A 25,129-nucleotide genomic window follows, 5' to 3' on the forward strand; every position below is an offset into this window, starting at 1 on the left:
AAAATAAATTATTCATTCATCACTGAACTTGCAAAATGTTGCGGACTCAAGTTTGACAATTTATAAACTGTTTTTTAGTGGCAACTGGTGTGTAAGAGTATCACACTACATACTGTAGTGTTACAAATATTAGGGAAGACTGACATCGTTCCTGCCTTAGTGACATCTGGTAAACATCTGTACTTTTATATTTCAATGTATTAATGTTATCTTTAATTCAATATAACCACATAACTATCTTTCTTTTCCGTTTCATGTGTAATTTATGAGAACTTGACATGTGGTATTTGTCACTCCAGCTGCTTCACAATTGCAGCTCAATTAGTTCCATACTCGAAAGAAGCCTTTCGCGCACTGATATTGATCAAAATGTTGCACCACATTTGTGAGCTCAATATGGAGATGTGGATAGTCTTCCCAAAGAAAACTATTTAGAACTCCTGGACAGTTTTATTTTAAAAGAATATGTCTTTTAAATGGGAAATGCATTGTACATCAATCGGTTCCATCTGCACATGCACAGGGGCATTTTCAATTTAAATGGCAGATGATCTCAAAAATAGCTTGGAAACAGATGTGAGATTGACAGTGTACTCAAAACGGTTATAAAATTATTCCTGTAATTCTTTCATTACCACAAAGAATTCTTCTGAATTTTATATTTTATGCAACACCAGTGGGTGCAAGGAAACGGATGGTTTTTATGTTAGAAATTACCCCTTCCCCAATCCACTTTGCTTTTTATATGCATCCCCACAAAATCAGAAATAAGTTGTCTCTCACACTGAAACATGTTAATGCTTGTAGTGTGCAGTCAAGTCCACTTAAAGTAAAAGGTCTGCAATTTGTTCTGAATGTTCTAATTTTTGTTCCTGCTTCCTTTTGTGCAAACATCAACTGGCCCTCTGAACTTCCTTTACACCATGAATAAATAGTGAAGGATAAACAGCACTGACACCATGATTCTGTGTAACTGAAGAAAGTCATGCCAACTGGAAAATGCCACACCAAATTCTGGAAGAAACAGTGTCACATCACACAGCTACATGAAATGTTGTGCTGTACCAAGCAGTTCCAGGAAGGACCAAGATGTGCTAGGTCAGGTTCAACCTCAGATGGCATGAGTGCAGTACACTGTACACATGTGAAGTTTTGCACACAATGGCTAAACCTGATGTAAGTCATAGAACAGATAAGTAACTACTCCATCAGTCCAAAAAATTTTAAGACTTGGATTAACAAAAACTAGCAAAAAGTTAAGATTGTACTCTTAATGCTTCAGGTGTTCTACACAGTGTCCCACACTTGAGTGTGACACTCAAAACATTCATACAACCATGTGAAACTGTCAGAAAACTCCTTCTTTAAGATGATGTTAAATTTAGCCATCCCCTAGCTTGAATGTCAGTTATATCATAAAAGTGTCGAGCCATCACATGTATTTCTGCACTTTGTCTTTATGGTAGTTTCATGATAATAGCACTAGGTCTTCTCAAGCACAATATTTTTTTTTCCAGACAAGAATTATCCGGATTGTTGTTCTTGCTTGGGAGCCAAGGTGTGCAGTACAAACTTTTATTTTCTTCAAAACACTCAGGAGATTCATTATTTACTTCTGCATTGGCTTTTATTTCTAGCTTTTCTGTGTCTTTATCTGTGAACAGAAGAGTTGTGTCATCTGCATTGGTAACTATACTACCATACCTAATCATATTTGGGACATGATTTGTGTATAGAATGAAGAGTACTGGGCCAAGAATGGAGCCTTGTGGCACAGACAAGTGTAAAATTCTTGTTTCAGATCTTAGTTTTTCATCAGTAGTTTTTATAATTTCAGTATATTTGGCTCCTGTTTGTCAGTTATGAGAGAATCCATCTCCTGCATTTCCTCTTATGCCATATACTCCTAATATTTCTACTAAAGTTTTATGGCGCACACAGTTGAATGCCTTTGTTAGATCCATAAATACTTCTACACATTTATTTTTAGATTCCGAGTCTGACATTTTCAATGAGATATATTTCTGCATCTATGGCATATTTCTGGAAGCCAAACTGATTCTTGTTGATTATTTCATATTTACTATTCAGCCTGAGGTGAGTGCAGTCTCCCCACATGGTGTGCACTGGAAGGTGCTTCAACAGCTCACCCACTGCTGTAAAGTCTCGATGAACTGCTCATTTCATTTTAGCAGCACCCGACAAGAATGTTTCATCTGAAGATGTTGGATTGATAGACAGCTGAAATATTATGCCAAGATGATTTTAGAATCAAACAGCAAATCAGAGGAGAAAGCCAAAGTTATTAATATACAATCTGAAAAGTAATGACCCTGCCTTAACTCCCTGTGGCACAACTGACATTACAACTGTATCTGGTGTTTATTCTCCATCCAAGATAACACATTGTCTTCTACTGTCAAGAAGATTTTGATCTTATTGCAAAGGTGGCTATAGAACCAAGAAATGTACATACTGTGGACTTCAGGTGGAACAGAAATATTTTATGAGGCTTTAGTGAAGACTAATTTGAATAAAAATTCCATACTACACGTGTCCAATTCTTATTGGTTATGGAGATTCAACTTTTTCACTGCAACTCAAACAAGCACTCACAGAAGATTTTAAGCAAAGGAAAGTGATTAAGTTCAATGTTGATTGGTATAAGTTCCACTGCTGACTTCAATGTACTTTCGAATTATCTGAACACCACCACAAGTATCTCTTACGGGGTCATCTTGACTTTCTTTTATGAGGCAGCGCTATTCATAGTCCAGCATTATTGAATGATCAATTTGTCTCATGTGTTTACAGTTTCTTTATAGGCTTCACGTTACAACCAACTCTACAATAAAAAATCTAAAGCAGTGAGGCCAACGAACATGAGTGGCTAAAAAAAGTGGCCATATCTGCAGATCCATCTTCTGGTTAGGTTTAGATGACGTGCCACTTGACAACTATAGGAATCTGCATGTGACTCATCATACTAGAAGAACATAACAATACCTGCAGCCAAAGGAATAGTTTCAAATAATGCTGGAAACTTGTTAACAAGAAAGTCTAGATAAATGGGTCCTGTAAGTTAAAGTGGTAACCAAGTGGAATCATCTGATCGTCTGTGATACCATACCACACATTTTCAGCGAAGTGTCCTTAAAAATGTGTATCAACAAAGGCATGTGGATTTTTGCTGGACCATCAATATGTTACATGTGTTACTGATGCTGTCATGAGTGGCAGTGGCTTCATTAGTAAACAGTATTAACTGGATTACTCTGCAACTTGCAATTAGCCAATGACCAAATTGCAGTCATCTACCTTCATCTTCTTCTTGAAGATGTTGAATCCATTATAAGTGATAAGCAGAGAGCCCATGCCTAGATAATGTCTGCCATATTCTTCTATATGGGACACAAATATGCATAGAAATTGTGTGTGTACTTGTTGAAGGGTTACGTTCTACTATCTGAATAATGCTTTGTACTTCATTCACAGTCTGTTCATTTGCACATCCCAATGATATATGACGCCTGGGCAATTCGCCAGCCTTCCACAGTTTAGTTAGAAAATGAGTAAACACTCTTGGATCTCTGTGGTTCAAAATGGTTCAAATGGCTCTGAGCACTATGGGACTTGATATCTGAGGTCATCAGTCCCCTAGAACTTAAAACTACTTAAACCTAACTAACCTAAGGACATCACACACATCCATGCTGAAGGCAGGATTAGAACCTGCGACCATAGCAGTGGCGTGGTTCTGGACTGAAGCACCTAGAACTGCTCGGCCACTGCGGCCGGCTTGAATCTCTGTGATTAGGAAATTCTCTCATGTATTCTCTAGAAGCAACAGCAGGAGCAACATACACAAATATATAGGCATATTCAGCATTTGTAAATACAGGCAGAATGCTTAAATGTTATAGTAGAATGTTGACCAAAAAATCACAATCACAGTTGAAAAATTCATAATAATTGAAAAGCACCAGTTTGCTTTTGTTCTACTATATTACTTTTATTTTGTTAACTGGTTTTTGGCTTACAAGGCAATCTTCAGACATTTACTGAGTATTGTTACCAAAACAATTGGTATTGTTACCAAGAACAATTCTGTTCTACCAAGAACCGACAGAAGATTCTGTTAACATGTTGAAAAATTCAATTAGATAAACTCAAGCACAAATTCAATACTTCAAAACAAAATGAAAATTGTTAAAGAAAGTCATAGTATATGAAGTAACAAACATGAAGGTAAAAAAATGTCTCTGTAACTACCTGTATCACTTTAAACAACAAAAACTGAACCCATGTTACATGGGATGTCTTATTTGAATCAGACTATACCACCACCTCCATAACACTTAATGTTCTCTTTGAAAAACCCTGCATTTAGGAGACATCGGTGAAGTATTTCGCAAAAGTCTTTCAGAAAAAAATCACTCAATCCACTGGATTTCACGATTGGAGTTTCATGGCTACTACGAAGATTGTCATTTTATTACAGTCAGTTTAATGAAATGCTAAGTCAGCAAATGTTACGTAAATATTCTATCCATTTGCGTGAGGAATTTTTTTAAGTTTTGTTACTTTTTCTTTGGCTTTCCCCTAGTTGGATTTCATTTCCTATAAAAATTTGCTGTGTTAAATTTGGGCTTAATAGGATAAGGGGAACTGGTGCCCCTCAGTCTTCAAAATCACATAATCCTGTAAAAATCATCAACTTTGCAGATTCTTTCTTCTGTATGACAAACATGTAGGCACCTCTGTCCCTTAACTGAAGGCAATCTCTCATCACAGATCACACTGGGCAGGTGGCGTGATTGGTTACTGACCAAAAATCAGATAGGAAGAGGGCAGAGTGAGACAAGCCTTCTGTTTATGTAACATAAACTAGGTCACCTCACTTGTTTTTGCAGAACAGTATCTTGATTTACAGGAGCAAATTTATTTGCTTGAGTTGCATGAAAAAACTGGAAGCAAAATACCATTGTCAAACAAATAATAATGGTTTTCTTTTATAATTTGTAGTTTCATAAGCCAAACTGGTATCACAATGTCACACTAGCTGTGCTGCTCATGGTAAATTACCACCTCGTGAAGTATCATCCCCTGGTCCCAGGGCTATCAATCATGCATGACAGATGGTGATAAGTATTTATTGCCTAAAAATAATAGATGTTTCATGATGAAATTGAATTAGAGCCACAAGATTAGATCACAGTTAGACATGGTTGTATTTTTCATGTTAGTGCTTAGCTAAAGCACGGTTTTATACTCTTTCCATAACCAAAAGACCATCATCAGATTTCAGCACTTCATCAAAATTTTGTAAATAATAACAATATTATTACTCACCATAAAGTGGAGACACTGAGTAGCAGATAAGATGCAACAAAACGACTGTCAAACAAAGCTTTTGGACAAATAGAACTTCATCAGAATAGACAACACACACACACTGTGGGAGCTTACAGGGATGAGGTGGGGAGAGGATAGTGCAGCTAGGTGCAGTCAGGAGGTTGGAAGGAGGGCAATGAGTGGTGAGGGGGGGGGGGGGGGGGGGGCAGAAAAGGACAGAAGTAAAAAGCAGAGTGGGTTGGTGTGGAATGGAGGGCTGTGTAGTGCTGGAATGGGGACAGGGAAGGCGATAGGTGGGTAAGACATTGTCATTATAATATTGTCATTATTCAAACCTGGATGTTCCATGTTTGACTTTTTAAATATTAGACTGCGGATTGTGCTATCTTTCATGAGGTATACTCACAAATAAAGCAAAGTAAAAATTGAAAAAGATAAGAATCAACACAATATAGCATTGTGGATGGCTGTTTCCTTTATACAAGTGTGATTTGTACTATTTCAATAATTCCACAAAATGTGGCTTAGTAATTAACACAATGGAGATCAAATCCTCATTTAAACATCCAAATTTCAGTTTTTTCTTGGTTTCTCTAAACCGATTAAGGCAAACAGAGTTATGGCTTCTTTGAAAAGGACAAAGATGATTCTCTTCCTCATCCTTTTTGTTTCAAACTTATGGTCCATCTCTAATGATGTCGACAGTGACTTGATATTAAATTCTAGTCTTCACTCTCTCTCTCTTTCTGTCACTGGGAGCACTTCTTTGCTCAAAATATCTGCAGTAAATTATAGAGTAGGGCTGCTAATTCAGATATGAATTAGATACAGATCCTGCCATGGCTCCCACAGAGCTGATGTTGAGTTTTCACAATTCTGGTGTTTTTCAACAGCAATATTTACTGGTCTGTCACTTCTGTACAATAAAATGACACCATCAAGCAATGATTTTCCTTAGCAAAGGAACATTTTAAAGCAACATTCAGCATTTGGCTTTCATTTAGCTACTGTCTGACTGTGGTCCTTACATAAAAAATGGATGACTGGATTTTTGTTAGCACTGTCAACTCTGATGTGGAAAAATTTAATTTTTATTCTTTATTTTTTTACAAGCCCTGTGACAGTCTTTTGGTAACATAGTGATTGGAAGTTTTTATTATATTTTTTTTGTCCTATGACAGTATTTTGATAGGGTAGTGATTGAAAACTTTGATGATTGTTGTTCTGGTGGATGTCACACATATGTCTTGTATCCTTTCTACAACAGGTAAGCTACTTAAGAAGTTTCATAAGAGTGTTTGTAGACTATGATGTGCCTTGGCATCTTGTTCCTAGCCATCTTCAACTATTATACTAGCTACATATTATTGTGGATCACAATTACTGATTTTAGTTTGTATGGGTGTGTCTTCAAAGATGACAGATCTGTTTATCACCATCAAATCTAACATCATTGGTATGTTTATAAAGTTCCAATTCTACGTTATAATCACATGAAAAACATTTTAGAATGATTTTTGTTCTTCAGTATTTATGAGACTATCAGTCCCAGCAGTGTATTATGGGGTTGTTAAAATATTCTCTTACAATTGTGCTTGAGAGTGCACATAATAGAGGGGTACGGTTAAGCAAATTTTTTCTCAGATAGTTATGTACAAAGTTCTGGCTATTAGTACAATGATCCAACAATGATCTTCAGCGTACACCTGTTGTTAATCTTTCTCAAACAACTTCACAATTAGTTTCAATTTCTGCCACAGCAGATATCAGCTTCTTCAATAAATAAGACTACTGTAATCTAATGAAAATCCACCTGTGCACTGTCTTGGTGAGAAGTGTCAGAATGAATGTTCAAACAGCCATTATTGAAACAATTTAAATTTAATCTATTCACATAAAGAGGCATTGTTAATTGCCAAATGCCACATTCATCTATCTTTCAATGTAAAACATTAACTACATATTGTTACAGGACCATTCCTTAACAAAAACTGAAATAGAATAATATAAGGGAGGCAATAAAACTATTCCATTCTTCTGAAGATGGGTCGCAGAAATCATATTTTCAACAAAAATGAAGACATTTAAATAGCAATATTATAGCAATTAGAAACAAACATAGCTTCAGTTGTTCATGCAAATGAATTCAATGACATGCTAAGCAGCTGGCTTGTGCTGAAATATAAAGTGGATGACGTGATAAAGACATTTACACATCACCGCTACATCCAAAATGTGTGAAACATATAAAACTTTGATCTTAAAGAAGTTTATGAAAACATTGTGAAAAAATACTAAATGTTGCTCCTATAAATTGTCTAAATACTGAGATTTAATTACATAATAAGACTTTTTAAATTATAAAATGAGATACAAGTAGTAATAAATTAATCTTAAAAGCAGCGATGCAATACTGTTTTGAAATGAATACAAATCCCAGGAAATAAACAATATTTTAAACCACTACTCAGTTCTGCTAAAAACTTAATTATTAATGTATTTTGATGAGTCAGTGGAGGTCAAAAATAAGGACACAATCACTGGCTCTTTAACTTACAATGGCAGACAATTTGTACTATGCACATACTCCAGCTCAATTAAATATGTGACAGGCATATAGTTTTATGCCTTGGAAGAGAAACTTTTGAAATATTGTATAATTGCTTGCTATGAACGATTACATAATTTATGAAGCTATAGAAGCTTACCTCAGACTAGGCATACTTTTTCCCTTCACTAGATTACTGGGAGGTGGTTTCACCTTGTCCTGCTCTGCCTTTGGTTCAAAGATCTTTGCAAAAGCTGAACAGGGTCGAGTCAGAGTTTCATCGCCTGTATCCAGGCTCCTGTTATATTCCTGTATTTAGTAATAAACATTATTTTTTCTGTATATGATGTGAGAACAGTTGAATACAATTTACAAGTGTTTACAATGTCAATTCACTATTAGAAAGCTTGATTTCAAAGGATGAAGCAGCACATAAGCATAATTAAAAAATAACCAACATGTAATTATTAATAATAAAGTTGAAATTATTTCAGTTTCTTACACAAGTCTTTAAAATTTCAATAATTTTCCAACTAACCATCACAGCTGACATTACCAACACTGGATTACTACAGATGTATGACATACTTTGGTTATTATTGTAACCAATTATTCCACTTATGAATGGCATTAATACTTTATCCCTCAGATGTAGAATAGAAGTGAAAAGTTAAGAGAGAAAAGACCAGGCTGCACCGCTGTTTCTCCCTGACTTAGCTAAGCTCTGAAGATCATTAAGGGGTCCACCGCAATAATTATTGCGAAACAGAAACAGAGATAAGACCATTGTACAGCCAAACTTTCGTCTATCACCCACTGCTCTACTTGTTCTGCCATGTACTGCGGTGCCTGCCTGACGAAATCCCTTTGTATGGTGCAGTATCACCAGTTGCTTAATCAGCAGGTGTGGGAATTCAACAAGGCTGACGGTAACAGCCACCTCAAGTGGGTATCTCAGCCAATGGAACCACTTTACCACATTTTCCACAGAAGCCAGTGACCAGGCAGATAACGTCACTTTACATGGAGAGCCAACAATGCAGCTCATTATCCCAGCCAGTGGCAGCCAATCACGAGGACTGAATGTAGTCATCCATACCATAATGTAACCAGCCTCGTTGGACATCTACAGTCAATTCATACTGAGTCCACAGCATGACCAGTCCTCAGTTGGAGACCATGCTAAGAGCCCAACTAGCTACCATCTACGGCAGTCATCAGTGAGTGGTGTAGCTGCCACCACAATGAACCTACACGAAGTCATCTTGGAATATAACTTGTTGATACAGACTTGTACTGCATGTTAGATTGTGGACTTAGTTATTGGAAGTTACCTGTTCCAGAAAGTATTATTTGTATTAAATTATGGCAAAGTTCTAAATTTCATTTGAGTGTTCTCATAAATGCAGTTATTGTACTTGGATTATTTATTTGTATACTTATCTCAGACATTAAAATGGTGCAGCCGTTTGGTGAGATTCCAACTTATCAATGTATAGCCTCGCTAATAATATAGGACTGGCAGGTTATGTATGTGTCAGTTGGTCGTGAACATAGCAGTATCACAGTTGACAAGGTGGAACAGTGCACAGTCCATACTGATTCAAAGCCCACACATCTGTTGCACCTATTCAGTATTCTGGTTTAAAGCCTCTGCTTCTCCTGCACTTGTTCAGCCACTGAACCTTTTACTGAGTATTTTAAAATGAATTTAATTGATGTTCTGGCCATTTCCATCACAACACTTTCTCCTTATTTTTCATGGTTTGGTTGCGGTGCAATGTTTGGGCTCTGGGTATTCTATAGGTGGGTTCACCGTTTCTGTAAGGACTTTGTGCTGGAACTCCAGACTGTATTTCGCTCTCCATCAAGCATTCAACATGCATTCTATGCTAGGAATTCTTATTGTTTGTGTACTGTTCCAGATGTCAGAACCTGTGGACTTCTTTGTTTCCACATTTACTCTCCTCCAGTCCTGGCAAACTACAGTGGACACATTGGCAGCTACTCTGGAGTGCCTGCTACATCACTTTGAGGACGAGTCTCAGTGCAAACTAGATGTTTGGGGTCCCTCCCTGTTCTGCCCCCCCCCCCCCCCCCCCCTTCAACCCAATCCCAATGTCGAACAAGTGGATCACCTTTGTGGCCAGCTTGGAACAACATTTCGGTAGCTTATGGACCTTAGGATGATTTAAAGAAGTGTGCATTTTTCTTGTCCACCACTTGTGTTACTGCATTTGAACTTGCAAAGCACCTTTTTATGGGTAACCATCCAAGTGAATTGAGGTGTACAGACACATGAAACTACGCACATATATTTTCAGGGTAACCTTCCTGCTGTGGCAACTTGCCACACGTTTTTTCATACTTATGAGCAAGCTGGACAATCACATACTGAATGAATGTCACCTCCTTGCATAGTATAACCCATGTTATTTGTGTAAATCCAAACTGTGCAACATGTTGGTCATGCTAAGGACTCAGGGCTCCTGGATGACCTCCTTTGCTTGAACAACCCCACATTAAACGAATGTTTACATGGTGTGTGCTTTTCAATAGGCTCAAAGCTCTGGAAAGGTATTTCAGTGCAACTATTTCAATGTGTTTTCTGCATTCTACCATTCCTGACAGTCAATGGTTGGGTCATCAGTGCCAGACACGCAGACGATCGTCTGCCATCTAGACATCGTAATATGCCTCAGAACCACTGGTCACTAACAACCATAACCTTGGGCTGTGCCACAGGACTCGACCTTGACACACCATCTTGTCCTTTCAGATGCCTACAAGACAGGCTCACTAAGTTCAAGATGTTTACAAAAACTGTGTCACACCAATCCTACCAGCATTACAGGTGATCCAATGATTCTATGTGATTCACCCAATCAGGCTTGAGGAAGTGATTCTTGTACTGATGGCTTTGAAAATAAGATACATTAAATTCAATAATGCAGTTCTACTTGTGATACTGCTCACAATGTTCCTTCTACAATAACTTCTTTCACACATAATGAGGATAACAATAGAACTATTTGTTGTCCTTTCAGTTCTATCCAGAATAATGTGGTCTCAGTTCTTGAACATTCTGGTGATGTGATTTTTGTGGATTTGGGCTGCGATGGACATATTGTTAAATTTCAAATACTGGGTCTTCTACATTTAGTATTAATGCAGATACTGGTGCTTCACTTGGCTCCCTGCAACTGCTCTGTTCTGGTATTCTCAAAAACTATAATAACCATGCACTGCACCTTTACAGTAGTTATCATTGGTATGTAGAATACACTGACACAGTTTACTTCAGCTGACATTTTGAGCCTTGATCTTTTCCAATGTTTGTATTTTTGTGTCCGCAGTTCATGTACCCACATCACGTTCCCACATCCAGGTGGCCAATGGTGGTGCCCAATGTCATCCTTCCTCATCTATACTGGAGCTGCTGGCACCAGGGTATCAGCTTCCCTTCCACTCCAGTGGGGTCCATCAGAAAACAAATCTACACAATGTACAGCCTTTCCCACCCATCATGTCAGACTCTGATGCTCACTTCACGCTGTGAAATTCTTTGTTGATTGACACAGCCAATAGTTTATACCACTGCCATGCACCTGAGATGGTCCAAACAATAGTTTTTCCCACAGAGTCCTTCTGCTGTTGTTCTTCAGTTGGACGCCATTCCTTGGTTCCACTCTCCTTCCACGCTCCCTTCTCTTGGAGACACTTTGCCACTAGGAGAGTCTCATGGCCTCCATTGGCTGGGCTTTCCGTCTGGATCTGTGCTCCACTACAGCAATACTCCTAGCGTTCCCATTTCCCCTCTTGTGCTACAGCAGCAGCAGCAGTCAACCTGGGCCTTTGCTGCCCCTTTGGTGCCATGAGTGGGCTGGCCCGAGTGCACCACCTGCATTTCCACCACTGACTTACACTCATGCATTGGTTCCTTTAGTCTCTTCCCATCTCCAGGAGCCTTCTCAATTCCAGGCACCATCATCATGGCTCCAGCAGGGAGAAAGGGGACATTTCATTTCTTCACTGACCCTAGACAGCAGCTTACTATGTTAAGCGACAACTTGTGCTATACGGACTTTTGCAGTTCCAGATCCTGCTGAAGGTTCCTTAGTTCTCTTCCCATAAGAGGGAGGAATGTTATGTCTCCCGGCTGGCAGCAGTGTACTCATTGGCTCCATTTGCCTTCTGCAGTCGATCCACAGTGTGTTCATGGCACAATCAGTCAATTGTTGGAATCTTTATTAAGAAGCCATGAGTTACCACCTATAGGACCCATCAATAAGCGGTATCACCACCAGTACAGCAGACCTTCAGGAAGTCATCTCGTCACATAACTTGAGAAATATGGGCTTATAAGAGAAACTATGACTTGTACTATATGTCCATTTGAGTGTTCTTAATAAATGCTGTTCTTGTGCTTAAATAACTTATTTTTGTAGTTGTCTCTGACTTAGGAAGATATAACACTGCCTAAAATAGAGGACTGGCATGTTATATTGATGGCTGTTGATCATTGTGACTATGTGTTTGCAAACATAGCAGTGGCACAATTGACACATACACAGCACACACCAGGCAAACCATCTACATATAAAATAATGTGTAGGATCTCCATTTACTATGAATGCATCTTACAACCATCAGAAAATGTAAATTAACTTCAGAGTAGGCTGGAACCTTTAGACATCATCTTCCTTTTAGCAAGGCTGTCAACCTACACCCAAGATTTGTGCTTCTCTGAAAGTAGAAGTGATGCTTGCTGATAGTGATCACTGACCATTTTTGGGATCATGGGTGTCATACTTGAGCCAAATGTTGGACCTAGAATAGCCTCTTCCCTCATTTCAAAATAAGAAAAGAACAACACAAGCAGACTACACAAACCAAAGAAGTACTTGTAAAATACACTACATGTGTGTTTCTGTATATTAGGAAAAAAACAAATAGTTGATAAAAGCCATTTTTTCTCTTCTTCTGCTATTATTGCTACTTTTATCTGCTATTATTGCTACTTTTTATCTGATACTTCAAACAAAGCACTTACATAACTTTACATAATAGTAATCACCTGTCTAAGTCAAAACATATTTGATATAAACATCAGAATTACACGTAAGTATTTAATGGTGACCAACTCCTTTTACTCCTTTCATGACTTTTATTTTAAAAAAAGTTTAAAGGGCAAATTAACACTCACAAAAGACTATCAAGGAATTACGCATAATCGATTGGTATGGAGGTAAGTCAGAAAGATGGTAACAAACCATCTAAATAAAAAACCATCAAACAAAAGACACCAGAACAAAACCAAGTGAATAAACCTAACAGGACAACAAACTGCAAAACTGTCGTATTCATAATCAACAACCATATCTGTTTCATGGTATACATAATTCAGTGCAGTGAGTATGATATATTCTACATGGGCAAACAGGTAGGATGTTAAGATGAGATTCTCCAAACATTTATTCAATTATTTATTTATTCAAAGTGAGTTCATTCACCACTCAGTATTTACCAAACACTTGAAAGCTAGTCGTCATATTTCTCCGACCTTACATAACTTAACCCTTGTGCAGGCGTGGTAATGTATAAAGTGCACTAACTACAAATAACATTGTCTTCTACTTTTCAATTGTTATTTTACAACTGCGAGCCTATACCGATTCCTTCATTTTTACTTCAGCTAACATAGTGATTAGTTGTGTTGTCATACATCCATATCTCAAGCTAGCACCTTAATCCCACAATGAGACAGTCATCTATGAGATGATTACTAATCAAGTAAGAGGTTGTCTGGGAGCTGGTAGGTCTGTGCTGTTATAGTGCTTCCAGTTGGTCATTACTGGGAAAGGGGGGGGGGGGGGGGGGGTAACACTTGTATGTGGCAACAGAGTGAGAGTGATACAATGATAGTTCATTTTATTATTGTTTAATTCAACAGTTTTAAACTCATGTTATGTATATTTGTTTCATCACTATTTAATTCAACTAAGATTAAACCATGATTCTGCTCATAGGTCTTTACCTTGTTTGTTAAAACAAAGACAGCTATTCTTTACGTGTGTACGAAGTATGCCACATGCCTGCTGATGTTATAAAACACAGTGTGCCTGTTTGAGTGTTAAGAATACTTCATTTTGAAAAAAGGAGAAGAGACAGAAATTTCTTAAACTGAAGGTACTGGTGGGCTTCTTAATGACCATCTGGTCAGTAGTACCCAATTTTTTCCTTTGTTGCACAGTGTTCTATTATGATTTTTGTACTGTGATTACGTTCATGCTTTTAGATATTCTGGTTGTATTTTATGTACAACCATTTGTAACCTCTGGGAATCCTTTGTTCTTGTGACAACATTGGATACATTGTATTTCTAAATTTTAGTTTCTTTTAATTTGTGATGATTTGGAACTTTCATCCTACATGCTAGCATGTATTTTAATTAAAGTGTTACCTAGTCACTTTTAGTCATTGTCTGCAGCCACTACTTCTTATAGTCTTCCACCCAGATTAGTTGAAGTTTTACTAACAATTGCATCTAGTATTGTTGTACTGCCCTACTAGTGTGGGCAACATGGTTTTCCTCTGCACTCAAGTTTCAATGTGGCTATCTATTAGACTGTTTAGTAACATGATATCCAGGTCATTTGATATATGTGTGGCTCGACACTGTTCTTCACCTAGACGCTCTGATTACTTTAGACTTTATATCTGCCTTCATACTTTTATCCCCTGTTTTTATCCTGTTAAGATTTTATATATGGTTTTGTTCCAGTGTATGTTGTTCAATGCTTCTTCCTTTATGTGGTTTGTTACCGTTTTTCTGACTAACTCCCCTACCAGCCAGTGATACGCAATGCTTTGATAGCCTTTTGTGGGTGTTAACTTGCCTTTTTACATATTTTTAAACAGTTTATTGTAGCATAGAACCAGCACCTTAACTTGTAATGTTGTAACATTACATCCCAGCTTTTCCTTTTCTTTCAGAAAATATTAGGAAGCCTTAACCAGGTAAAACACATTATTTGTAATTAACATCCATGGGGTCTCCTCACTATGATCTATGGAATGAAAAAATAGGTCTGTCCAGACCGATTGTTCAAGAGAATGTTGTGGTCTACAGCATATGAAATTAAGATACCTACGTGATCAAACAAGGACTTTGATTCATCGCGACCAATCTTTTCTAATGTTTTTTCAGATTTTGACAACAATTTTGTTTCAACAAATGCTTTCAAATCTGCCATCTTCTTCTTCTTCTTTACTTTTTCACTAGCTCGCCTGACGTGAGGACTTTGCTCATCAACTTGTTTCCGACCAAAGTATGGTGATTCTGGAATGTTCAATTATACAACCACTAATCAATTTGTTTACCACTCTTAATTTACACACGTAATACATACAACACATATCAATATCACTGACATTAATATTTTAGCAATTCAAACAATATCAACTATGATTGTTATAGCAAGTTATTGTTGTGATATTCATCTACAATTATAGTTACCAAATAATAAGCAAAAAATATTACACAAAAAAAATATGGTTTTATAAGTAGTAGGTCACTAAACTATGGCACAGGTAACAATAACATCAATAGCTTTGAAATGAGATATTCTCACATATGGCAAACAAAGGGAAAGAGAAAGAAGAAAATCACCCATGGGACTGGGGGCAGGACGACACAACCACAGACAATTAATAGCCAAATTCTAGCATTTAGCAAAATGTTTATAGCTAGCAAGTGTGGGTGCATGCATGCATGTGAGGCTCACTCATATTTTTCTAACTTTCTATACACTTAACTGTCATACCTGTATCTTGTCCCAACTGACTAAGAAAATATATGTGCAAAATTTTAGCTTACTCAGAAAACTCCAACGATATTCACAGTGACATTAAAATTGAAAATGTCTACTCATGTCGTTTCTTTCAGATAGACTGTTTTCTTTTTTTTTTAAATATTTCATTAACAATCACTTGCAGACATCATTTAATAGGAATTAACATGAGTTTTCATTAATTTAATTAATGTGCAACATTAAGATTTGCTGTTGCTACATTAGTGTGAAAAATCAACAAATGTTCTCTATGCAAATTATGTTACTTGCTTTTTTTGTGTGTAAATATCTTTAGAGAAACTTATTGGACTTATATCACTGTTATTATTTGATGAATTAATTTTGTCATATGTGTATTTTTTATAATGTTATGTGGATGGTTTACTTATTTTGTAACCCATGTAACCCAACATGAAGTTATCTTCAACAATTATCTTTCAAAAATGATTTTTCAATTTCTATTTCATACCATTTGTTGTGCTGGAGTGAAGGGTCTTCTGTAACATGTTCTTCAAAGACAAACAAAATGGCACCAACCTCTTCTGGTAGTCATTACAGAATAAAGAAAACATTTTGATGTTTCTCCAGTACACTACATTTTCAATCAAATCTCTAGAGTCCACTATCTTCAAACTGATAATTTTTAAACGTTTTCTTCTACAATCTGAGAGACACAAAGCTTGCGATGAAGGAAAGCAGAACATTAGTAATTCAAAATGTTTCAAATTTTTGGGTAAAATTCCTACTAGAAACACTGACTAACTATGATACTTTCAGGTAATTGATGGACAATTACGTTTATTACACTGGTAGCTCATAAACAGGTGAGAAAAGAGAAAGATAAGAATTTCCTAATGTTACAATGCCAAAAATTATAGCAAGTCTTTCTGTTTGGTGTAGATCCAAATGGAAAAACATTTTGCCACTCATCAGCTTTTGTTACATTAAAAATGAAGGTTTCACCAACAAAAACAGAAGACAGCAGTGATGCTGGTAACCTATCACTGTTTCATAAAGATTAGCAACAACTGTTCCAGCAAGGTGACATACTTTGCATAATGTTTGCTCCCATTCTCTTTCAAGTTGTTGACAGGTGCAACATTGGCTATGGAAATGGGGCTTACATATTAACGGCATATTTAAGAGATGATACTGAACACCTGGCAATGAATCTGTATACAAAAATGAGTCTCTCCAATAGAGGTTTAGTGAATTATCATTAAATACATAATTTTCCACATTTTTCATGAAGTTTTGGAAAATTTAATTCAGAATGATGTATAATTAAAGCTGTTGTGGCCTTCATGTATCTCTATAATGTGTTTAGAACAAAATCGGATATGCCACTTTTGAATGGAATTAATCGCTGTTTATAATATTAACTATATTTAAGTTATATGAGGCTCAAAATTTTGCCTTTGTGAGGAATAACTATAGCTAAGGTCCATCCAATACGAATATGTCAATTGTGAAGGAGTTCTTTACCTGAAAGTGTTGCAAGTTGTTAACTCCAAGGTATCTGGGAACAAGAATTCAGATGTTTTGAACCAGTCACTGAAGTTGGGCATGGTGTACTCAGCTGTGTGTTCTGTCACTGGGTAGTCAAATTTGCTCTTGACAACAGTTTTGTGGTGTCAATTATTTGGCGCACTGATGATTGGTGATTTATATATGACATAAATCCTTTCACAAGTGGGCCTGCTATGAAAGACTATGTATGTGTGTGACAGCACTAGCACAGGACACGCTGAGTGGACACACAGGACAAATCTCGCACTTTAATTTTCCCCAGAGATATGATCCAGATGGTATGGAGTTAGAAGTAAGCACACATGAGGATGGATCAAGATATTTCATAGATAGGGTGGACTGCAGAATACCATTTTCACAGAGGTGTGGATGATAGAGGGAGTATGTTTTTCATTTTTGGGCCTGATGACAGTTAGTCACAGCCCTTGAGAAGGAAGTAGTTAATGTGGTCCAGTTAATAACATACTGGGTAACAGATACTTGCTCATAACTGTTGATGCTAATTAATGTACATCAACATCTCACACACTCGTGCTTTACCTCTTCTTATTCACATCCTCTCATCCAGCAACTCTCCAGTCGTCTTACAAGAATTCCTTACCTCAAACTTGGCCACACCCTCCTTTAATAGCCCCCTTCTCAAGAACACAAACCTTTTGTCCGAGGAAAGTGCAGCTACCCACAACATTCAAGTGGATCCTGACTTAATCATACTCCCTGTAGACAAAAGCTCCACCTCTATCATGATGAACCACTGTGACTGAGTCACTGAAGGAGTTCGACAGCTGCCTGACTCTTATGCCTATGAGACCTGTCACACTGGTCCCATCTGAAACATCCAGCACAACTTCCAGCCACTACTCCTCTTACTAGGTCCAATACAAACCTCTCCTCCAGATCCATCTTGTTCTACTGGGTACCCCACTGTAACTGGTTACAGTGCACTCACAGAAATAATTTTGGTTCTTTTTGACCACCACCCTCATCTCACTACCTGCACCCAAGTGCCCAATATCATAGGTCTAAAAAGTCCCTTCATCTCGTCTCAACCATCTCCTCCTAATTATTACTTGGGTACCTGCCTGTCATTGTTGAAACTACCTTCTGTACATCAATACCCCACATCTCAATGCCTTGGCAAACTCTCCTAATGACCACCCAACTCTAAACTCACCACCATTTCTTTATAAATGAATTATTACATATTTATCATTTCCATAGCAGGGCCAGGGGCACTCATATGGAACTTTATCTGCTTGTCTGTCTATGGGCTATCTAGGAAAAACCTTCCTAGTCATCCAGTTGCTTCTTCAGTTCATTGGTGATATCTTCATTACATGGATCCAAAACCATGACAATCTACCCATATTCCTCAAAAACAGAAAGCCCTGGTTGAAAATATCAACACAATTATGACAAGGACAGACTGATACTGTACAGATAACAGGTTGGGTTGCAAACAGGCACAATGAAAAGACTGTTACACATATGCTTTCAGCCACAGCCTTCTTCAGGAAAGAAAAGAAAACACACACATTTTCACATAAGCAACGACACCACACACATACATGACTGATCTCCCCTGGCCGCTGTGGCCAGAATGTGAAGAAGACTTTGGGTGAAAGCCAGGTGTGCAACAGTCTTTTCACTGTGCCTATCAGCATCTGGATGTGTCACCTTTTTCATAATATCCTCATTCCTCCACAGGCCCAACATTTTCTTCCTATCCTATTACTCAGTCTTCCTCAATCCAGCATGCAACCTTCCTGGATGTGGACTTTCACCACTCTGATAGTCCCATACGAAGGATCTTGCTTAACTTGTCAATGACCTCTCATCAATTGTACATTGAATATTAAACCCCAGTCTTCAAACAATGGAACATCTAGGATGAAATAACAACAATATGGAATGGATAGTAAGGCCTTAGCTACTGGAGACAGTGGTAATATGCATTAAGAGATGCTGTTATGTGAACCTCCCCAGAGTAGGAGATGCAAATGAGTACACATCTGGGACTTGAATAATTTAACCACCTTCTTCAAATGCTTGAATGCAGTTAATTAACAACCTGCACAGAGATTCAATATTTCTACATGATTGTTATAATACTAACTTTTTTCCTCACCTGTCAGCAGAGACACATCTTTTATATCAGGAACTTCTATCAAATCTTTTGATTCTCTCTTTTTGAGTTCTGGACTTTGATACAGAGATACTTCAATTTTGGGTATTGGCAAGGAATTGCTTCTTTTTCTTGGCTGTTGATGAGATGAAGAATCTTCAGCGATTGCTTTCAGTCTGTTGAAATAGAAAATTAGTGAAACTGAGTCAGGTAATATATTTTACCTCTAATGTGTACACTTTTCTTGTGTGCTTTTATATTATTATTGTGCTTTAAAATTTTATATACATGCATGTAAAAGTCGACAAAATCATCATTTTCACACTTACACAAAAATTCCTTGCAGGGTATTTTGATTTGCACAACTCAATGAAAATATTTCTTGAACTTGCAATACTAAAAGTGCAAGAGAAGGAAAGACAATAAATATTATAATATAAATACAGTAGATGGGGACAGGAAAGCATACATTTGTAGGTGAATGGTGGATGGTGCAAAGGCACACTTAAAAAGCAAATAAACGACTTTTTGAGCTTTAATTCTGCTTCTTGCTTTAATACAAAAGACACGCAAAAAGATCAAATAAACTCACATCCCAGTTTTCACTTTCCTTCCAACTTCAATACAAACACCACACTTCATCTTCATACATACATTAATTCATGTGTGATACATTCATTGTGTTTCAAGATATCATCAAGATGGAAAGGTTTGAGCAATGTGATATGATACATGGTATACATTAATAAAAAAAAAAGGAATCTTTAAAACCACATTAACAATGAACTATCATTACTCTGCTTAATACTATTTATGCAAGCTAAATGTAATTAAGTAAATCAGCAGAAAAGTTGCTACTTTGTATAGGTCTTCTGTTTATCTGCATCTGGTAATGTAATACGTACAAGAATACCATTGTATTTTTCAAAGAAAATAGTTACCTATGGTACTCCTACAACATCAGACACGTATTAACAACATACTACTTATTTAGAGTGAAATAACTATTTGTCATGTAGATAACAGGAATTCTCAGTCACTGAATACAATTAATCAAAGATCTCATAGTTTTGGCTAATGAGGTAAGTTCTCAATTGGTAGGGAATCTAAACTTCTTGATTTCTATCTGAGAGGAATCTGTTGAACCTTTGAACCTGAGTACGTGGTTCCCTCTGACTTCTATACATTGAGACAAAATGACATGAAAATTATTTTTATGTGTACTATTGTTTTGCAAGAGTTATTTTCTGGAAGCTTAAATTGTTTTTGCTTTATTCTTTGACTGACTTTTTGTGCACACTGCATTTCTTTCATTCTTTTAATAAGAAAGTGGAAGATTTCAGCCTTTTATACCACACATCTCTGAATTTTGTGGATTAAAAGTCTGCCACCTTAACCCCACCTACCGCACAATACATAAACAAACACCATCTGTTGAGAAGATGTTTGTGTGTGTGTGTGTGTGTGTTGCCTGTGCACACACAAATGTGTGCATGAGTGTGTGTTTTTAAATGAGATTAAGCACTATCCATATTCCCCGCAAAAAAAAAAAAAAAAAAAAAAAAAAAAAAAAAAAAAAAAAAATGTCAGTGTCAGTTTTCATGTGTAATATACATCTTGAAATTTTCATTATTATAATATCTACGAGGGACATTCAGAAATGATTTACAACAGTGGGTTTTGTACCTTATTTATTAATGAACTTTACTCATTCAGTGTTGATGAAATCTCTCCATATTCATTCCACTGATATTAATATACCATTGCCACCAACCTGGCATCCTCATTACTGCATCATAGAGCCACTGTTGGGGATACTGTATACTCACTCATACCTGCCTGAAATTCTTTGTTCTTGTTGAGTCTTTCACCTCACAGCACATCCATCATGTTATCAAATGATACACAATCAGATGGATCGAGATTCAGTGAATACAGTGAGTGTGGCACAACAATGAACGCCGGTGATGTCAACTCTATTGTCATGGCTTTGCTAGCATGAGGCCACACATTGTCATGGTGGAAGGGCCACTTTCAAATATTTTCGTTGTTCCCTTTCCTGAATCCTGCATCTCAATCAGTGGTCATCAAACTCCAGACCTTGGGCAGCATGTGTGCCACATTAAGTATCTGTGCAGTCTGCTGTTCTCAGACGTATTTACAGTAATTAGCAACGAGCAATTAACAGCTCAATCCAAAGACTTAAATTAAAGTAGTTTTCCATCACAGTAACAAACAACAATGCTTACAGAGACATTAATATTTTTGTGGTTGTGGTCTTCAGTCTGTGGACTGGTTTGGGTCAGCTATCCATGCTACTGTATCCTGTGCAAGCATCTTCATCTCTGACTAACTACTGCAACCTACATCCCTCTGAATCTGCTTATTGTATTCCTCTCTTGGCTTTCCTCTATGATTTTTATCTCCAACACTTCCCTCCGATGCTAAATTAGTGGTCCCTTGAGGTCTCAGAAAGTGTTTTACCAACTGATCCCTTCTTCTAGTCAGGTTGTGCACAAATTTCTATTGAGTATCTCCTCATTATTTACCTGATTTACCCATCTATGGTTCATCATTCTTCTGTAGAACCACATTTCAAAAGCTTCTATTCACTTCTTGTGAATAAACTGTTTATCATCCACATTTCACCTGCATAAATGGCTACACTTCATACAAACTTTTTCAGGAAAAGACTTCCTGTCACTGAAATCTATATTCAATGTCAACCAACTTCTCTTCTACAGAAACACTTCTCTGTCCATTGCCAGTCAACGTTTTATATCCTGTCTACTTCAGCCATCAACAGTTATTTTGCTACCCAAATAGCAAAACTCATCTACTATTCTAAGTGTCTCATTTCCTAATCTAATTACCCTAGCATCAATTGATTTAATTGGACTACATTCCATTATCCTCATTTTGCTTTTGTTGATTTTCATCTGATATCCTTCTTTCAAGACACTGTCCATTTTGTGCTACTGCTCTTCCAGGTCCCTTGCTGTCTCTGACAGAATTACAATGTTATTGACAAACCTCAAAGTTGTTAGTCCTACTCAATTTTTTCTTGCTTTCTCAATACACAGATTGAATAACATGGCAGTAGGCTACAACTTTGTTTCACTCCCTTCCCAACCACTGCTTCCCTTTCATGCCATTCAACTTTTATACCTGCCATCTAGTTTCTGTATAATTGTAAACAGCCTTTTGCTCCCTGTATTTTACCCCTTCCACCATTAGAATTTGAAAGTAAGTATTCCAGTCAACATTGTCAAAAGTTTCTCTAAGTCTACAAACACAATAAATGTATGTTTGCCTTCCCTTAACCTATCTTCTCTGACAAGTCTTGGGGTTAGTATTGCCTAGTGCATTCATACATTTCTCTGGAGTCCAAACTGGTCTCCCCTGAGGTCAACTTCTACCAGATTTGCCATTCTTCTGTAAAGAATTTGCCTTAGTATTTTGCAACCATGACTTATTAAACTGATAGTTCAGTAATTTTCACACCTGTCAACACCTGCCTTTTTTGGAATTGGAATTATTATATTCTTCTTGAAGTCTGAGAGTATTTCACCTGTCTCATACATCCTGCTTACCAGATGGAAGAGTTTTGTCCTGCCTGGCTCTCCCAAGGGTATCAGTAGTTCTAACGGAAAGTTTATCTACTTCTGGGGCCTTGTTTTGACTTACGTTTTTCAGTGCTCTGTCAAATTCTCCATGCAGTATCGTATCTCCCATCTCATCTTCATCTACGTCCTCTTCCATTTCCATAATATTGTCCTCAAGTTCATCTCCCTTGTATAGACCTTCCATATACTCTATCCACCTTTCTGTTTTACCTGCTTTGCTTGGGACTGGTTTTCCATCTGAGCTCTTGGTATTCATAAAGGTGGTTCTCTTTTCTCCAAAGGTCTATCTAATTTTCCTGTAGGCAGCATCTATCTTTGCCCAAGTGAAATATGCTTCTAAATCGTTACATTTGTTCTCTAGCCATTCCTGGTTAGCCATTTTGCACTTCCTGTCACCCTCATTTTTAAGACAATTGTTTCCCTTTCGCCTGCTTCATTTACTACATTTCTATGTTTTCTTCTTTCATCAATGAAATTTAATGTCTCTTGCATTGATCCTCTGCTGGCTTCACTATTTCATCTCTCAAAGCAAACCATTATTCTTATAATGTATTCCTTTCCACTGTTCTTGTCAATCATGCCCTAATGCTTCTTCTGAAACTCTCTACAATCTCTGGTTCTTTCAGTTTATCCAGGTTCTATCTCCTTAAATTCCTACCTTTTTGCAGTTTCTTCAGTTTTAATCTACAGTTTATAACCCATCAATTGTGGTCAGAGTCCACATCTGCCCCTTAATAATTAATTTGTAATCTTCCAGTGTCTCCATGTCTCTTCCACATATACAATCTTCTTTCATGATTCTTAAACTGTTACCTACGATAAAATTAGGCTCTGTGCAAAATTCTCTCAGGAGGCTTCCTCTTTCATTCATTCTCCCAGTTCATATATGCCTATTATCTATAATTAAATGTTTTACTTTCTTTTATCTCATCATACATTTCTCCAATCTCTTCATCATCTGCATAGCTAGTTGGCATATAAACTTGTACTATTGTGAATGGTGTGGTCTTCATGTTCTATCTTGGCTATAATAATGTGTTCACTTTGCTGTTCCTAGTAGCTTATCCATGTTCCTATTTTTTTGTTCATTATTAAAGCTACTCCCGCATTATCCCTATTTGGTTTGTATTCATAAAACTATACTCACCTAACATGAAGGCCTGTTCCTACTGCCACCAAACTTCACTAACTCCCACTATATCAAACTTTAATCTATTCACTTCCCTTCTTACATTTTCTAACCTAAATGCTCAATTAAGGGATCTGACATTCCACGCTCCAATCTATAGAACGTCAGTTCCGTTTCTCCTGACAATGACATCCTCAAGAGTAGTCTCTGCCCAGATATCTGAGTGGGAACTATTTTATGTCTGGAATATTTACTCAGGAGGATACTGTCATCATTTAACCATCCAGCAGAACTGCATGCCCTCAGAAAAAAATTAAGGATGCAGTTTCCTCTTGTTTTCAGCCATTCACAATACCAGCAGAGCAAGACTGTTTTGGTTGAAGTTGGAAGTTCAGATCAGTCAATCATCCAGACTGTTGCCCCTGCAACTACTGAAAAGACTGCTGCCTGTCTTTAGGAACCAAACTTTTGTCTGAGCTCTCAACAGATCTCCATTAGGATTGCACCTATGGTATGGTTATCTGTATCGCTGAGGCACACAAATGTCCCCAGCAATGGCAGGCTCATGGTTCATAGGGGCATTAATTGTAAAATGTGCTAAATTTTAATTGACACTGGTGAATTTAGTCATGAGCTAAAATGGCCACTTACCTCAGGGGCAGAGAAATTAGTAGAATGGCCACTACTGGGTTAGAGTGTAATAGAACACTTGTCATGCCAAAAAAAAGACATGCATAATTTTATAATTAAGTTATGTAATTATTATAAAAAAGGGACAATTAAGGTTATGAACCCAAGAAACACATTTAATATTACACAGATTTATAGTGCATTATGTGCCACACCAATTATGGAACAATTTAAGTATATAGGGGAATATGCATCAAACTTTATCAAGTATAGAAAGTGTGAACTGTTTTTTGTTGACTATTGTACAATAAATATAAAGTGTTTTAAAAGGTG

At 37.1% G+C, this 25,129-nt stretch overlaps 1 protein-coding gene across 4 annotated transcripts in view; it reads right to left on the reverse strand.

Annotated features, from left to right (window-relative positions):
- The window catches only part of LOC126278568 (protein unc-80 homolog), a 953,735-nt gene that overhangs the window by 604,377 nt on the left and 324,229 nt on the right, over positions 1-25,129 (reverse strand). For all 4 annotated transcript variants that reach the window (XM_049978772.1, XM_049978771.1, XM_049978773.1 and 1 more), the window contains exons 14-16: positions 19,415-19,587; positions 15,058-15,245; positions 8,064-8,212 (exon numbers count right to left, since the gene is read on the reverse strand). In XM_049978772.1, the coding sequence (XP_049834729.1) occupies positions 8,064-8,212; positions 15,058-15,245; positions 19,415-19,587 (510 nt within the window). The remainder of the gene's footprint in view (positions 1-8,063; positions 8,213-15,057; positions 15,246-19,414; positions 19,588-25,129) is intronic.

This window comes from Schistocerca gregaria, chromosome 6 (genome assembly GCF_023897955.1).
Source record: "Schistocerca gregaria isolate iqSchGreg1 chromosome 6, iqSchGreg1.2, whole genome shotgun sequence".
Classification (NCBI taxonomy): Eukaryota; Metazoa; Arthropoda; class Insecta; order Orthoptera; family Acrididae; genus Schistocerca; species Schistocerca gregaria.